The sequence below is a fragment of the Pristiophorus japonicus genome, chromosome 9, assembly GCF_044704955.1.
Source record: "Pristiophorus japonicus isolate sPriJap1 chromosome 9, sPriJap1.hap1, whole genome shotgun sequence".
Taxonomy (NCBI): Eukaryota; Metazoa; Chordata; class Chondrichthyes; family Pristiophoridae; genus Pristiophorus; species Pristiophorus japonicus.
In genome coordinates, this window is record NC_091985.1 from 137,810,924 (window position 1) to 137,828,496 (window position 17,573).

The following is a 17,573-nucleotide window of genomic DNA, read 5'->3' on the forward strand; positions in this document are numbered from 1 at the left end:
TTCATGATTATTGCCGTTCCTTTCTTACACCCCTCCATTATTTCTTGATTTATAGATTTATACTCCGTCCAACAGTGTGGCTACTGTTAGGGGGCCTGTAGACTACACCCACCAGTGATTTTGTCCCCTTATTATTTTGTATCTCCCCAAACGGATTCTACATCATGATCTTCTGAGCCAATATCATTTCTTACTACTGTACTGATCTCATCCTTTATTAACAGAGCTACCCCACTTCCTTTTACTTTCTGTCTACCCTTCCGAATTGTCAAATACCCCTGAATATTCAGTTCCCAGCCTTGGTCACCTTGCAACCACGTCTCTGTAATGGCTATCAGATTATATCCATTTATATCTATTTGTGCCATCAACTCACCTATCTTGTTATGAATGTTGTGTGCATTCAGATAAAGAGCTTTTAATTTAGTCTTTTTACCATTTTCCCCTGCTTTGACCCCACTTTCTGATGCATCTTATTTTTCAAGGGCAAACAGGCTGAAGTACATGCAAAGGCAGGCAAGGTTCCAGAGGTAGTAGGTGCTCTTTGTGAGGGAGTAGATATGGAGTTGGACACTCCATATAGGTCGACTAGGAAGTTGAGGTTGCATACTGCTTTTTCATTCTGAGACAGTGAGCAGGAGAAGGATGGAGTTTGTAGCGGTGGTGAAAAATTATGTTTGCTTTTCCCAGTGTTTAGTTGGAGCAAATTGCAGGTCATTGAAGACTGGATATTAGACAAGCAGTCTGACAGAAGAGGTAGTGGAGGGCTCAAAAGAGGTGGTGGTGAGGGAGAGATAGGTGTCATCAACATGCACTTGGAAGATGAACTCATTAAACAGTGAGAGATTGGGAAATGTTGGTGTTCAGAGGGACCTGGGTGTCCTTGTACACGATTCACTGAACGTTAACATGCAGGTGCAGCAAGCGATTAAGAAAGCAAATGATATGTTGGCCTTTACTACAAGAGGATTTGAATATAAGAGTAAAGATGTCTTACTCCAATTATATAGGGCTCTGGTGAGACCACACCTGGAGTATTGTGTACAGTTTTGGTCTCCTTACCCAAGGAAGGATACACTTGCCATTGAGGGAATGCAACAAAGGTTCACCAGACTGATTCCTGGAAGGGGGGTTTGTCCTACAAGGAGAGATTGAGTGGACTAGGCCTATAGGCCCCAAGTTTCCACATAAATTGCTCCTGATTTTTAGGAGCAACTGGTGGAGAACGGAGTATCTTAGAAATCAGAATTCTCCACATTTAAGTTTTCTGCAGTTCTAGTCAGGTAGAACAGTTTCACTTTTGAACAGAATTTTTTTTTCAAAAGGGGGCATGTCTGGCCACTGACGCCTGATTTGAAAGTTTCCACAGTGAAAACGTATTCCAAACTGACTTAGAATGGAGCAAGTGAAGATTTTTGTAGGCTTGAAAAAACCTGGTCTATACATTAAAAAATCAGCCGCAGGTTACAAATTAGGCGTCGGGAACGAGGTGAGGGGGGGGGGGGGGGTGGAAGGGAAGTCATTAAATTCTACAATAAATCCTTAGTTATACTTATACAAATAAATCCAATCTGAATAAAAATTTATAAGCAAAGAAAAGATTAAATAAACCATGTTCCTACCTGTGTGAAAGTGCTTCAGGCAGGCCTTTCAGGCAGCGGTTTGCCGCCGGGACCGACGCAGAGGGGGGGGGGGGGGGGGGGGGGGGAGGCAGGGAGAAGGCTGTAGGAAGCCTCATTACTTGAGGCAGCCGTTCCCGACGGTAGGGGGGGGTGGGGTGGGCAGGGAGAAGGCTGCAGGAAGCCTCATTACTTGAGGCACCCGTTTGCCGTCGGGCTCGACCGACGGCAGGGGGAGAAAGCTGCAAGAAGCCTCAGTGCTGATCATGGAAGGGCAATGTGGTTTTATTAAAAAATGTTAAAAATTGAACAGCTACAAAGAATTTGAATAGTCTCAAACAAGTGCATGTGTCCCATTTATCACAGTCTATCTTTAATTACAGAATGCACTCCCTCACCCTCACACACAGAAATATCAAGAAAATTAAAATACAAGCCTTTGCAAGGGTTCAATAAACAAATTTTCACTTTTTCTGCAGCACTTTTTAAAATGGCCGAGTGCCAATGTTTCCTTCACACTGCGCGTGCGCGAACGCTCCAACGCGCATGCGCAGGGTTGCCGGCACGAAAAAAACTCATTTAAATTGTACCCGCCCCCTCCTACTTACAAAACCGGCGCGAGTGGTAGGCTCCGCCCCCTGGGCGCCGAGCCAAGCAGACATCGAGCTGCAAAGCGCTCGAGAATAGCGCGTTTTTTTTCAGGCGCCCGTTTTGCCGCATGTGGAAACTTGGGGCCATATTCTCTAGAGCTCAGAAGAATGAGAGGTGATCTAATTGAAACATACAAAATTCTTACAGGGCTTGACAGGGTAGATGCAGGGAGGATGGTCCCCCATCTGGGGAGTCTAGAACCAGGGGTCAGTCTCAGAATAAGAGGTCGGCAATTTAGGACTGAGATGAGGAGAAACTTCTTCACTCAGAGGGTGATGAATCTTTGGAATTCTGTACCCAAGAGGGCTGTGGAGGCTCAGTCGTTGAGTAAATTCAAGACAGAGATCAATAGATTTTTGAATATTAAGCGAATCAAGGGATATTGGGATAGTGCAGGAAAGTGGAGTTGAGATAGAAGATCAGCCATGACCGTATTGAATGGCGGCGCAGGCTCGAGGGGCCAAATGGCTTACTCCTGCTACTAATTCTTATGTTCATGTCTGTGGATGATATCACCACGGGGCCAAGAATGGATTCTTAAGGGATTCCCGAGGTATAGAAAGAAGGGTCTTTGGTAGAGATGGTCTGGCTACATTTGGATAGGCAAGAGTGGAAATAAGTGAGGGTAGTCTAACAGAGGAGAGTCGTTAGATAGTGTGGGTGACCATGTTGGCGATTGCAGAGTTCAAGGAGGGATAATGCAATTTGAGGCTAAAAGTGCTCACCGTTTATGGGGTAAATCGGACAACAACTTCTGGCGTCCGGGCGTGCGCAGTTAAACGCAGAAATCCAGATGTTGCAATCAGAGATACCCCGCTCCTCCACATGGTGCACTGTTGCAGTCCTCACGGATAAGACTTGGCACTGAAATGAATGCAATGGCGTGAACTTGGAGTACTTGTCCACTAGTTCTCCACTAAAGACAGCTGAGAAAGCTAGGGCTGTTGCATTCAGGAGAAAGTGTTTTTAATGGCGTGATAAGTGATGATTACTCCTGAACAACCTCTCTGGCCCTCAAGATTTAATTTTAGAAGTGTGGAGTCTCATTCCCTCAGAAGAAAATTAGTGTTGGCGATTTAAATTTTTTTTAAAACCTTTTCTGTCCTCTTTTATCTCTCTCCTTTAATCCCATCTATATTTCCTAATCTTTATTTTGCTTTCTGTACATGGTTTAAATCTAATTTATATTTCCTGATTTATATTTCCTAGTTTAGACACTGTGGCTCAGAGGATTCTTCAATCTGAATGGCCACGCTGTCTTTTGCCCTGCTCATACATGCCACAGATCCCCTGCAGAGGGCGCCGCACCGGATCCGATGCCAGATTAGAGCAAGTCTGCACTCTAAAGTCTGCTAAAGATTTGTGGTCAGCTGACATCAAGGTGAATGACAAGCACCGTTCCTGCGCCACTGACTGCAAAATCCAAGCCATTGTTTCCATGAACCATGATACACAGAGTTTGCATATCCTGGGTAATTCACACTTAATACATTTGGTGTAAAAAAGTCTCCAGTAGGGTTTTACAATTGCATGTTTGTTCAAACAATGTGAATATGCTGTGTACCTAAAAAATCAAATCAATTCAAAGCTGTGCATCCCAATGTTTATTTTCTGTTTCAAAGTATTCAATAAAATGAGCTAAGGGGGATTAATTGATCTTGCTGCAGATACTTGAATCAGGAACATGGACAAGGAGACAAAATGTTTGCAGAATGCTTGAATTGCTACGAAAGCAACTTCTGTTTTTATTGCTAGTGCATAGCATTAAATGCTTGCTATAGGAAAGTATGGGTTATTTTTTTTTTAAGTATGCATGCATGTTAGTGCACAAATTATTAAAACATTTCTGCTGATAAATATTCACCAGGTGTTACACCAGGAGAAGCAGCAAGTGATAAGAAAGATGAGGAGCGACTGCATGGTGTTGGCACTCCAAAGCACTACATCACAGAATGATTTTGTTCCCCACACAGATCTTGAGCTCAAAACACAAATGGAGGCAGGCACTTTCCCAAAGGGTAGGAAAGAATTCGCTTTGACATAGTGCCTTACCATGTGCTCAAGATATCCCAAAGTACTTTTTTGACTAATGGATTACTTTTGCAGTACCATTGCTGTTGTGTGTGAAGTGTGACAATTTTGCACACAAAAAGCAAATGAATGAATGATCAGGTAATAATTTCTTGGCGGTGTTAGTTGAGGGATGAATATTGATCTGGGTACCTGAAGAACACCTTGCTCTTCTTCAAATAATGATGCTTTACCATAGGATTTTTCTTTTTTCTTTTATTATTTTTCAGCAAGTGCTGTGATTGTACAAATATCTCTTGAACAGACAGACTGAGGCTCAGTTTAATGAGTCACCTGAAAAGATGGCAGCTCCAACAAAGCAGTACTGCATTAACGTGTCAACACAGATTATGTGCTCAAGTCTGTAATGGGACTTGAATCCACAACCTTCTAACTCAGGGGCAAATATTGTTACCAACTGTGCCAAGCTAACACTAAGTTGGAAGGGGAGGGGAAAATGATGAGGTCAGTCATCCCACAGTAACTCTCACAGCTCCAAGCAGCTAGCTGTAGAATGGCATTGGTGGAGGGCCTGATGGTCTGCATCCCAGAGTACTTAAGGAAGTGGCCCTAGAAATAGTAGATGCATTGGTGGTCATTTTCCAAAATTCCATGGACACTGGATCAGTACCTATGGATTTTAAAAAAGGAGGGAGAAAGAAAACAGGGAATTATAGACCAGTTAGCCTGACATCGGTGGTGGGGAAAATGCTGGAATCAATTATTAAAAATTTAATAGCAACGCATTTGGAAAGCAGTGACAGGATCGGTCCAAGTCAGCATGGATTTATGGAAGGGAAATCATGCTTGACAAATCTGCTAGAATTTTTTGAGGATGTAACTAGTAGAGTGGACTAGGGAGAACGAGTGGATGTGGTGTATTTGGACTTTCAAAAGGCTTTTGATAAGGTCCCACACAAGAGATTAGTGTGCAAAATTAAGGCACATGGGGGTAATGTATTGATGTGGATAGAGAACTGGTTAGCAGACAGGAAGTAAAGTGTGGGAATAAACGGGTCCTTTTCAGAATGGCAGGCAGTGACTAGTGGAGTGCCGCAGTGTTCAGTGCTGGGACCCCAGCTATTTACAATATACATTAATGATTTAGACGAGGGAATTGAATGTAATATCTCCCAAATTTGCAGATGATACTGAGCTGGGTAGTAGTGAGAGCTGTGAGGAGGATGCTAAGAGGCTGCAGGGTGATTTGGACAGGTTAGGTGAATGGGCAAATGCATGGCAGATGCAGTATAATGTGGATAAATATGAGGTTATCCACTTTGGTGGCAAAAACAGGAAGGCAGATTATCTGAATGGTGACAGATTAGTAAAAAGGGAGGTGCAACGAGACCTGGGTGTCATGGTACATCAGTCACTGAGGATAGGCATGCAAGTAAGCAGGCAGTAAAGAAAGCAAATGGCATGTTGGTCTTCATAGCGATAGGATTTGAGTATAGGAGCAGGGAGGTTTTACTGCAGTTGTACAGGGCCTTGGTGAGACCACACCTTGCGTATTGTGTGCAGTTTTGGTCTCCTAATCTGAGGAAGGATGTGCTTGCAATTGAGGGAGTGCAGCGAACGTTCACCAGACTAATTCCGAGGATGGCAGGACTGACATATGAAGAAAGACTGGATCAGCTAGGCTTATACTCACTGGAATTTAGAAAGATGAAAGGGGATCTCATAGAAACATATAAAATTATGACGGGACTGGACAGGTTAGATGCAGGAAGAATGTTCCCGATGTTGGGGAAGTCCAGAACCAGGGGTCACAGTCTAAGGATAAGGGGTAAGCCATTTAGGACAGAGATGAGGAGAAACTTCTTCACCCAGAGAGTGGTGAACCTGTGGCATTCTCTACCACAGAAAGTTGTTGAGTCCAGTTCGTTGGATATATTCAAGAGGGAGTTAGGTGTGGTCCTTACAGCTAAGGGGATCATGGGTATGGAGAGAAGGCGGGAGTGGGGTACTGAAGTTGCATGATCATATTGAATGGCAGTGCAGACTTGAAGGGTCGAATGGCCTGCTCCTGCACCTATTTTCTGTGTTTCTATGTTTAGAAGCTGGTTGCCAATCTGCCCTATTAACCCTGGGAAGTTGTGTGCCATTAGGAGACTATGAAAATAGGTAAGGAAAATAAAATATCTTATTTTAAAAAATAATTAAGAGAAAGAATATGGCAGCTGATTTGGAAGTTAGGGCTCATGAAAACAGTGGCACAGCACGAGCAAAGAAGCCTGAAAATTGCTTCCAAATCATGTCTAGTTTATGTTATTTCTGATTCAGAACTCATAACTTATATAGTTTATAATGGCAAATGGAGGTCAGGTTTCACGTGTCGAATCTTTGGTTATTCCTATAAATGGAGCTTAAGTTAGCTGTTGTAGTTTATGAAGTTACTACACAGCACTCTCTCTGTAAAGTTACAGAAGTCCATGAAACTCCTTTAAATAAATCTAACACTTCAATCAATATTAAATGTTGCTTTCATTTGTAAGATTAGTATTTCCAAAAATAATTTTATAACTGAAGGCACTGTTTCTGCCAGACGGATGTTAGATTTTAAAGGAGTTATATGTCTAATGGATCAGTGGTCTATTTTAATAAAGTACTTTTTAATTGCAGCATATTATACCCTTATTGATTTACATCTTTTAATTTTTCCTACTGTGCAATTCTGACTATATATGCTTTCCGCTTTGATCCAATGTAAACCTATATTCCCTCCTTATTTCTTATTAACTTCCCCCTCACCGGTTTCAGAAGAATCTGGAAAAAAAAGTTGCAATTTTGGAGATGTGATTTTGAAATAGAGTTGAGTAGAAATAGAGTAGAGCTGCATAGGATTCGTAGATTAGGCAAATGGTAAGAGTGTTTTAATGAGACAAACTCTCGGTTGGAAACTGCTATCTTAGCAATTATTCTGCAGCACATTCTGAAAGCATTCCGTCTCCTCTGTTATCCATCTAGATCAGTCATTGATTTAGGTGTCCAATGCAGCTGTGATTAATCAGCTCAAAATAAAACGTAATTCTCTTTATAGGATAAATTATGGACATATACTTTGATAAATAAGACCAGCTCCTGGTATCCTATCACTGCTTCCAACATTAAAGTCCCAACAGAATAGTCAAGCCCAATTATATGATAACCTAACATATGGTTTAAAAAAAAAACGAAGCCTCATTTTCCTGATATGATTAGTACAGTACTTAATAGCTTTTCTTGCTAAATTAGGAAAATGTGTTTTTTTAAATAAGGTCCTTTGTTTTCAATTTTTATGAGTACATTTCTGGATTTTAAAATGGTTATTTATAAGCTTTAATGTAAAGTGTTCCAGACTCTGCTATTAATAAGATAGTATGCCTAACAACTAATACAAAAGCAAACAGCGGATGCTGGAAATCTGAAATAAAAACAGAAAATGCTGGAACTATTCAGCAGGTTAGGCAGTTCGGACGAAACGTCGTCGACCTGAAACGTTAACTGTTTCTCCACAGATGCTGCCCGAGCTGCTGAGCATTTCCAGCATTTCCTATTTTTATGCCTAACAACTAATCTATTGATATATATTATCAGCTTCTCAGTTCATAAAGTAACACAAAATTTAACATTCTTACTCATCACTTGCAATATGAAGCTTGTTACGTTATTATTTTATTGCAAAAATCAACAGTACACAGTCTCAAAATGACAGTACAACCTGTGACTGGTCCAACACCGAACGGTTAACAGCAGTTAAGTAACCTATAGACGCACAACACTACAGGACAAAGCCCTGCTTTAAGAGGTGTGATGGACAGTTTTATATAGAAACCCAGTTATTTCCTGCTAATTTTCTGAATTTGAGATCATCTGAAAAGATTATTCAGATAATAAGGAGGATTAAAGCAGCTGTCAAACTAGAAAAACTTCCAACAGTATTTGACTTCAGGAGTCAGGACCTATTTCCACCATTTCTCCAAAGGAAACAGCAGATCAGTAGCCTTACCCTGGCCAGTCCCTATATCAGATATACATTATAACCGTGCTGCAGATCCCAGACCAACCATGAGTAACTCAATGGGAGAACTGCTAATGAGCTAAATTTTCCAGAGCAAAAATGAAATATATCTGAGATAATGATTTTCACTTTTATCAAGTTAGTTACAAAATATCCTAGTGGTTCGCACATGTTACCTCTCCTTGATACGACATACCGTTTGGAGGAACAAATGTGAGCTTCTACTGGCAGCAGTTTGCCTGGTTTCATTGGGTTTACAAAATATATATAGAATCTACAACCGGAGCAGTGTCTGTAGACTGCTAGATACAATTATAGTTGATTTGGCTTCTATAAACATACATCTCTCAGTCTGGCTTTACTGTATAATTAATAAATCATACACTTTGTAGCTATGGATACTTAAATTAAGCCCCATTACTAAATTACTTAACTTGGAAACGACCAAAAATGACAAGACTTTTTTTTCTTCCACACTAGATTGAGTCTAGGAACTGCTTTGTCTAAAACACGCTGTTTTATAATCAGTGAAGCAATCTAGTAAATTCATAAGATAGGTTCATATGAAGGCTTTTCCGTCCATATAATCTCATCTTTCTAGAATACCGTTACAGTATCAAGCTGACTTGGGGGACAGAATATTGCCCAAGATGTCTGTCTGCGGATGAGATCAAATTTTTTACAGTAACCAAAATGACAATGTGGAGTACATATTAAATGGAAATGTACTTGAGTTAACAGAGCAGGAAAGAGAGCTTCAAATTTTGGTGGATAGTCAATTAAACTGCTGGTACAATGCTTGCAGGCTGTCAAGAAAGCACATGTTTTAGTATATAGCTAAGCATTCCTGTCCGTTAACTGGATTCAGCACTATTGGTTCTTGAATCACAGTATGGAACCTAATGGGAGGCTTGGAAGGATAGACTAAATGGGCATGGTCCTTTCCTGTCCAAAACAACATTACTATTAACCCTTAGTAAGGCAGGTATTTCTAAAGTTGCAGTACCAGGCCTGATGGATAGAGAAATGTCAAGACATTTCCAATGCTCGCTGACAGGCTTTAAGGTGTTTTTACACCAGGTATTATAGTGCCATCTGTCCATAACACACAGGTCCAGTGTAGTCAACAGCACTACCCAATGTAAACTTACCTGCCTTCATTCAATTGACAGCAGTGGAGGACTCCTCCCACCCCAAGATTCTTTTTCCTGCATTTCCAGATCTGTAGCCGCAATTACAATCTCCATCCTTGGCCTTCTAAACATGCTTAGCTGGCTCAGCATGTTTATGTAATGAAATAAAGACAGAAGTATATATGATGCACCTTACTGCCTCTTACCAGTCTGTGCTTGATTTTTTTTTAAATAAAAGATTTCGTGGAAAGAAAATATGCTTCCACTCTCCTGTAGAACCATTGGAGGAGGCAGATTCAGAAAACTGCCAGGTCTGTTTACCAAATCGACCTCCAATGGTGCTAAAGGAGAGCGGAGGCACATAATAGATTATAGTTGTAGGTGAGCACTCAACAGAGGGGGTATAGTGCCGCTCTCCCAAAACCCAAGGCAAGTGTAAAACACCTTCACACAATGGGCTGGATCTTGCTAGAAAAATAATGGCGTGTTAACGACTCACACCATTATTGATGTGCAAATCTGCCAGTAAATCCAGGGGATTAAGAGATATACCATGAGTTGCAAATCCCTTTGCGCTCTTCTGCCGTTTGATTCACACAAATGACATCTCACCCTTAGCCTCCGTTATTTTTAAGAACTTGTTGAATTTGTGCGCAAGTTGGTCATTAAACTTGCCACAGAAAGTTAAGTTTGGTAATTAAGAGCATAAAGTATGTTTTTAATAATGTGACAATTGTTAATGCAATTCCAATGAACCTCTTTGGCCCAGAAAGGAAACGCTTTAAATTGTTCAATTTCATTCCTTCATGTAGTCAATTGTTAAGAGATTTAAAAAAATTTCTTTTTTTTTCATTTGTCTCTTTTCTCCCTCTCTCGTAATCTAATCTTACTTTCCCTCTCTTTATTTCTCTTTCTGTACCCGACTTGACTCTAATTCACCCTCCTTCTCCGTGGTTCCTCTGTTTCTTTCTCAATCCTTAAATCTCTTGGTTAAATCTGTTGGTCCCAAGGGTAATGAAGGTCCCAGATGCCCCATCGCCCTCACCACGCCATTATCAGCTTGCACTTCCAGCAAGTTAGAGAGCAAAAACTTTGAGTGGAAGGTTGCGGGAAAAGGTTTAATGCCGCACGCCGCGAGATGCCCCGCTGCAGCAAGATCAGGCCCAATCAGTTTTGGGGCTTGTGCCACTAAAAGCGTGAACAGTTTGCTTTCCTTACTTAGTGCACTCATTTTTTTGTCCTCCAATTTCGCCCTATTTTAATTTTAAATATTGGCAGACTAAACTATCACTGATGTAAAAATATTGCCTTTAAAGCAACCGTCTCATTTTGAAAATTCAATGGAATTGGGGGGGAGGGGATGGGGGTGGGGGGGGGGGGAATTGTCATTCTTGCAATGTTTGCCTTTTACTTTGTAACAAATATCACAAAATCAGAACACTACATGATTGATGTGGTATTATTGAGATTTGAAAAAGTTTCCTTAGCCTCACTGACAATTGCAATTCTGAACAAAAAATAATTTAAAGAAATTATCTAAAGTTCCATGCATTCCCTAACATTCAACTTTATAAACACACTGAAAATTGCTTCTGCAGAGGTTACAGGATAAAAACAATTACATTTTAAGATGTGCTACAATTACCATTCAGTATTCAAAGGGTCAAACAGCATTGCTTTGTTTACTGGAACTAGACTGGGAATTCAACAGACAGCTCTGAAAGCTCAGTTCAAACCTGAACACATTTGCTGCTAGAGAGCTTCTTCCTCAGCGTGGTCACAGATATTCTAGCTGCTTTGTTGCAAATTATTGAAATGAGATTTTCTTTCTGATACCATAATAAACAAAAAGAATATGCAGTAGCAGACTCAACGATGAATAGGTACCTGTAATTGGTTTCCTGAGATAGAGGCCCCAAGTTTCCACACGCGGCGAAACAGGCGCCCCTCCGAGCTGGGCGCCTGTTTTTCGCGCCGAAAACGGCGCCTGAAAAAAAATGCGCTATTCGAGTTCCTTGCAGCTCGATGTCTGCTTGGGGCAGAGGGCAGAGCCTACCACTCGCGCCGATTTTGTAAGTAGGAGGGGGCGGGTACAATTTAAATGAGTTTTTTTGGTGCTGGCAACCCTGCGCGTGCGCATTGGAGCGTTCGCGCATGCGCAGTCTGAAGTAAACATTGGCACTTGGCCATTTTTGAAAGTGCCTGCCCCTCCCGTCGGGACCGACGCCACACCGCTGCGTGAAAGGCCTGCAGCTCAACTGGAAGGCTGCTTGCTGCTTGCTGCCTGCCTGCCCCTCCCGTCGGGACCGACGCCACACCGCTGCCTGAAAGGCCTGCAGCTCAACTGGAAGGCTGCTTGCTGCCTGCCTGCCCCTCCCGTCGGGACCGACACCACACCGCTGCCTGAAAGGTTTGCCTGAAGCACTTTCACACAGGTAGGAACATGGTTTATTTAATCTTTTCTTTGCTTATAAATTTTTATTCAGGTTGGATTTATTTGTATAATATTTGTATCAGTATAACTAAGGATTGATTGTAGAATTTAATGACTTCCCTTCCCCCCCCACCTCGTTCCCGACGCCTAATTTGTAACCTGCGCCTGATTTTTTAATGTGTAGACAAGGTTTTTTCAAGCGTACAAAAATCTTCACTTGCTCCATTCTAAGTTAGTTTGGAGTACGTTTTCACTGTGGAAACTTTCAAATCAGGCGTCAGTGGCCGGACACGCCCCCTTTTGAAAAAAAAATTCTGTTCAAAAGTGAAACTGTTCTACCTGACTCGAACTGCAGAAAACTTAAATGTGGAGAATTCCAATTTCTAAGATACTCCGTTCTCCACCAGTTGCTCCTAAAAATCAGGAGCAAATCATGTGGAAACTTGGGGCCATAGTATCATATTGTTACATTTTTTTCAGAGGACACACAACATTTATTCTCATTCATGAGGTAGGCTTGCCCTCACAATCTAGAATCTGTTGATAAATGTACCGGACTTGGACTGATATATCAGAGCTATTTCAAACACTATCATCAACCTGATCAAACACTAACTGGATGGATCCTACACAAAGGATATATATAGGATCTCAACTGTACAGATTTCAGGAGAATTCTGAATTTTAAACTGCGGACATGGTTTTTTGGTTTATTACTAGTTGCTATATATTTTTCTCTGGTAGGATTAGGAACACTATTTAATACTATTCTTGATTCCAACTTCCTTTAAAAAAACAGTACTGGTGCTTTTGTAGAATAAAAACAGATCAGTTCAGAAAGTCAAACAGTAATATATACACGGATTGGTAATACCTTACGTGAGTGTTGTAAGCAGACCGCTGAGCAAAGCTTGCTGGACAATATTGGCATTTATATGGCTTTTCTCCTGTGTGTGTTCTGATGTGAACTGTCAGTCCACATTTTGAACTAATAATTTTGTCACAGTAAGGACATGTCTGTGGAGTTCTTTTCTTCTCATGCACTCTCCTAATGTGGTCATTGATGTCCTTTTGGCGCTTAAATCGCTTGTCGCACAATGAACATGCAAAGGGACGTTCATTATTATGAACGGTCAGTTTGTGCTGCCTTAGGTTCTGATGATTGGAAAAGAGCTGAGAACACATATTGCAGCTGTATTTTACCACAATGGTAATATCATGTTCAGCACTCATGTGAGTTTGATATGGTTTCAAAAATTGAAAAGTCTGGTGACATTTGTCACATGTGTAACTCTGAGGCATGCGTTTGGAAGCACTCCGAGTCATTTTTTTCAGCTCGTTACTATCTGAGCCTTCAGGCTCATCATGCATTCCATCTTCATCTTCCAGACAGTGCAATTTCTTGATGACAATTCGTGTTTCTGGGGAATCTTCCTGGATTATTGGATCAGTTTTACATTCAGATTTTTGACTAAACTCATCAACAGCATCAGTATCTTCCGTGTTCACCTCTTCTGTGGTATAGGTAGTCGACTTAACCATTCCTGTGCTAGAATCAATGACAGTGATTGACTCAGTGACTTCTTTTACACTTCCCTGTTGTGTGCAGTGTTCTAACTGTGGCTGGCTAGTTTCAAAGGTTTTCTTTTTTGGTACTTTGTCCCAAAGTCTGTTTTTCATTGGTGCAGCAACAATCCTGGATGAACTCTCCATCTCCTGGCTATCCAGATGCTGTGAGTGTGCCTTCTTCCAATCACTTTCAGATTTACTAGCAGGTTGGTACTCTTGGCAAACTTGTCCCTTCACATCTGGGCTTTGCGTGGATAATTTCACCTTCAGATGCTCACAGGCTTCCACAAGATCCTTACATTCTAATCTTTCAGCAACCTCCTGCATTCGATATACTTTCTGGGGCTCAATCTCCATTTTTGCTGTGTATACAAACTCTAAAAAGGAGGTAAAATCCTCAGTGTAAATATCCTGCAAGGTGACTGTGGTTTTCTTTTTCTCAGACAGCTCGTCCCTTAGGAATATTTCTCTGAAGTAATTGCTAGAGGCAGCCAGCACTGCTCTGTGAGCAGCAAACTCTTCTTGAACCCCAAGGTGCTCTGTATGGACAGTCACATCACACAGATGGCCAAATTGATAGAAAGCATGCAGTGCACTTAGAAGATTTGAAGCAGCAGCCCTTGATTCCATGGTAACTCTGTATGGATCCATCCTTTTGGAATAGAAAGAGGAAAATATAAAAATGAAATAAAACATAGGTCATTTAAATATGTTACTATTACATCCTATCAATGACTTTACTGTTAAACAAAGGGACAAATAACATAATTTTAAAGTGAATTCTTTATCCAAGGGTCAATAATTCCACTTCCAAGGTCCAGAACTTAGTGTTCATAGTGAACTTGGATCAAAAGTCTAATACTATTTTCTTCCCCCCATTTCTTTCTTCTATGATAATCACATTTTTTGTTCAATCCTTAGCTGAGAAGCCACCTGGAGACCGGTTCCCAGATTCCATCCATGATGTTCTATAACTAGCCAATAGAGCTCAGAGTGACAGGCACCATGATCTTCCCATCATCACTTCCTTTAGGAGAAAAAGCTAACTTTTACTTTATTGATAGTCCAGAGATTTCCAAACTTTGAAGTGGCTGTCCTAACTTCCTAAACATAGTACAAAGCAACAAAATAACATGCTTATAAGGCAAGAATTCCTTTAAGTATCCATAGGATCCTCGTGAATCCCATAGGATCTGGAGACCCCAATCTGAAAATGTGCTGAATTAGTTGATCTCAAATGTGGTAGCGTTGAACCATTCCAAATAGCCTCAGTTTCCCTGTGCTAGAAAAGGAAAATAAAACAGCTGGGATTCCAGCTCCGATTCACTATCCAGTGACTGCTGCTGGAAAGCATATGCATATGGACATCAGGTTGGGCTGGTACTTGCTGTCCATACTCACAAGAAGAATACTCACTTGACCAATGTACAAAGAGCTTTAGTTTGTTGTATTTCAAGAAAAAAAAGAGGGACAAAATTTCAGGGCACGAAGGTGCCGACGAGGATGAAAGAATTAAAAAATTGGATTGCAATCAGATGTTAAACAGAGATGTATATTGCAGGAAAAAGTACTTTTTCCAATAATCTTGCCTCCCCTGAATACTGAAAACATAAGATTAAAACATGTACAGAAAGTATCACTACGCCATGATATTTATAATCTATTGCTGCCCCAATGGTTTGATTTAATGTAAACTGTGAGAACTAGATGGATGCAAGATCCAACAGACAAGTCTTTTCTCACCTTTGCACACTGAGCTGCAGTGTCTGATAAGTGGTTTGCGATCATCACTACTTGCCATGCAAGCACATGCAAGATCAGAGGATAAAATGTAAGAAAATGCTGCAGGGGACCTACACAGCAACATGCATTTAAAAAGCATTCTTTACATAAAAGGAATGTCTTAATGAGTGTTTTACAAGGGGAAAGGTCAACAATGATCAGCTAAAAAGGAGGAACTTGGAAGAAGAAAAACTAAAGACAGACTTGCATTTATCTAACATCTTTCATAACCTCAGGACATCCCAAAGCGCTTTACATCCAATTAAGTACTTTTGAAGTGTACAGGTACAACGTCTCAAATCCGGCAATCTCGGGACCGAGACCGTGCCGTTTTTTTTCTGAATTTCGGTCAAGCAAATTCATGATAAACACCAGAGCATCCGAAGAGCGTACATAAGGGGGAAAAGTCGCTGGTGGGTGTAGTCAGTTCATAGACCCCCTAACAGTAGCTACACTGTTGGACGGAGTACAAATCAAGAAATAATGGAGGCTTGTAAAAAAGGAACGGCAATAATCATGGGCAATTTTAACCTTCATATTGATTGGACAAAGCAAATTGGCCAGGGCAGCCTTGAGAAAGAGTTCATTGAGAGTATTCAGGATAGTTTCCTTGAACAGTACATTGCAGAACTAACCAGGGAGCAGGCGATCTTAGATCTGGTACTGTGTAATGAGACAGGATTAATAAATGATCTCCTAGTAAAGGATCCTCTCGGAATGAGTGACCATCGCATCGTTGAATTTCAAATTCAGTTGGAAGGTAAGAAAGTTGGATCTCAAACCAGTGCCCTAAGCTTAAATAAAGGAGACGACAAAGGTATGAAAGCAGAGTTGGCTAAAATGGACTGGGAAAATAGATTAAAGTATGGGATGGTTAATGAGCAGTGGCAGACATTTAACGAGATAATTCATAACTCGCAACAAATATATATCCCAATAAAGAGAAGAGATAACCATCCGTGGCTAACTAAGGAAATAAGGGATGGTATCAAATTGAAAACAAGGGCATAGAATGTGGCCAAGACTAGTGGGAGGCCAGAGGATTGGGAAACTTTTAAAAGCCAGCAAAGAACGACTCAAAAGATGATAAAGAGAGGGAAGATAGATTATTGGGGTCAAGTTTCGGCCTGAGTTGCTCCTATTTTTTTGGAGCAACTGGTTTAGAATGGAGTATCTTAGAAATTGCAATTCTCAGCATTTAGTTTGCTCCAGTTCTAGTCAGTTAGAACAGTTTCATTTTGGAACAGATTTTCTTTTCAAAAGGGGGCGTGTCCGGTCACTTACGTCTGTTTTGAAAGTTTAGGCAGCGAAAACTTACTCCAAACTAACTTAGAATGGAGTAAGTGTAGATTTTTGTACGCTCAGAAAAACCTTGCCTACACTTGGAAAATCAGGCATAGGTTACAAATCAGGCGTAGGGAAGCGAGATGGGGGGGCGGGGGGGGGGAAGAGAAAGGGAAATTTATAAACATGAAACACATCATTTTTATAAATAAAGAGCCATCAATAATAAATGATAAATAAATCAATAAATCAACCAATCAAAAAAAATTAAAAAATTTTAAAAATCAATCAATAAAAAATTAAGTTTCTACTCACCGACTGCAGCACCGGGAGCACCCCCCCCCCCCGACCCCCCACAGTGTGTCTCTCTCTGTCATTGTCTATGTGTTTCTGACAGCGAGGGGGGGGGGGGTGGGGGAGAGGAGAGGGAGGGGGAGGAGAGGGAAGGGGGGGGGGGGAAGAGGGAAGGAGGGGGGGGGGGCGCGAAGAGGAGAGGGAGGAGGCTGAACGGGCCCAGCCGACATGAAAAAGCCGGGCCGAAGACTTAAGGCGGGGCCCGCCAAAGGAAGAGGGAGCGGAGCCGGGGAGGGGAGCGGGCAGCGGAGTGCGAGCTGGGGGGGGGGGGGAAAGGAGGGATGGTGAGAGAGCCAGAGGGAGCGTGAGCTGAACAGGAGAGGAAGCTGGAGCCACAGCCAGAGCAGGAGCTGGAGGAGGGAGATGCAGTCTGATCGCCGCCCCAGTGAGCCCATTCGGCCAGGGCTAGGGACGGTGTGCTTCGGGCCCCTCCCACAGTTTCGGGCACCTGGAGCTGCACATGCGCGCCCACTGTAGCGCGCATGTGCAGAGGTCCCGACACGGTTTTCAGCGCAGGGACCTGGCTCCTCCCCCCACAGCTTGCGCTGCGCTGCGCCGAGGGCCTGGATCGACCTGAGGGAGTGGAGAATACCGAGTTAAGTTTTCGGCGCGGTTTTGAGCGCGGAAATCAGGCGTGGCTCGCGGCGCTTAGGCGCAGCCCGAAACTTGACCCC

The 17,573-nt window shown here is 41.9% G+C and overlaps 1 protein-coding gene across 1 annotated transcript in view; it reads right to left on the minus strand.

Moving 5' to 3' along the window:
- Positions 1 to 17,573, minus strand: part of LOC139273243 (GDNF-inducible zinc finger protein 1-like) — a 66,782-nt gene that overhangs the window by 22,409 nt on the left and 26,800 nt on the right. The window contains exon 2 of the mRNA XM_070889885.1: positions 12,785 to 14,131. Within this exon, the coding sequence (XP_070745986.1) occupies positions 12,785 to 14,130 (1,346 nt within the window). The 5' untranslated portion in view covers position 14,131. The remainder of the gene's footprint in view (positions 1 to 12,784; positions 14,132 to 17,573) is intronic.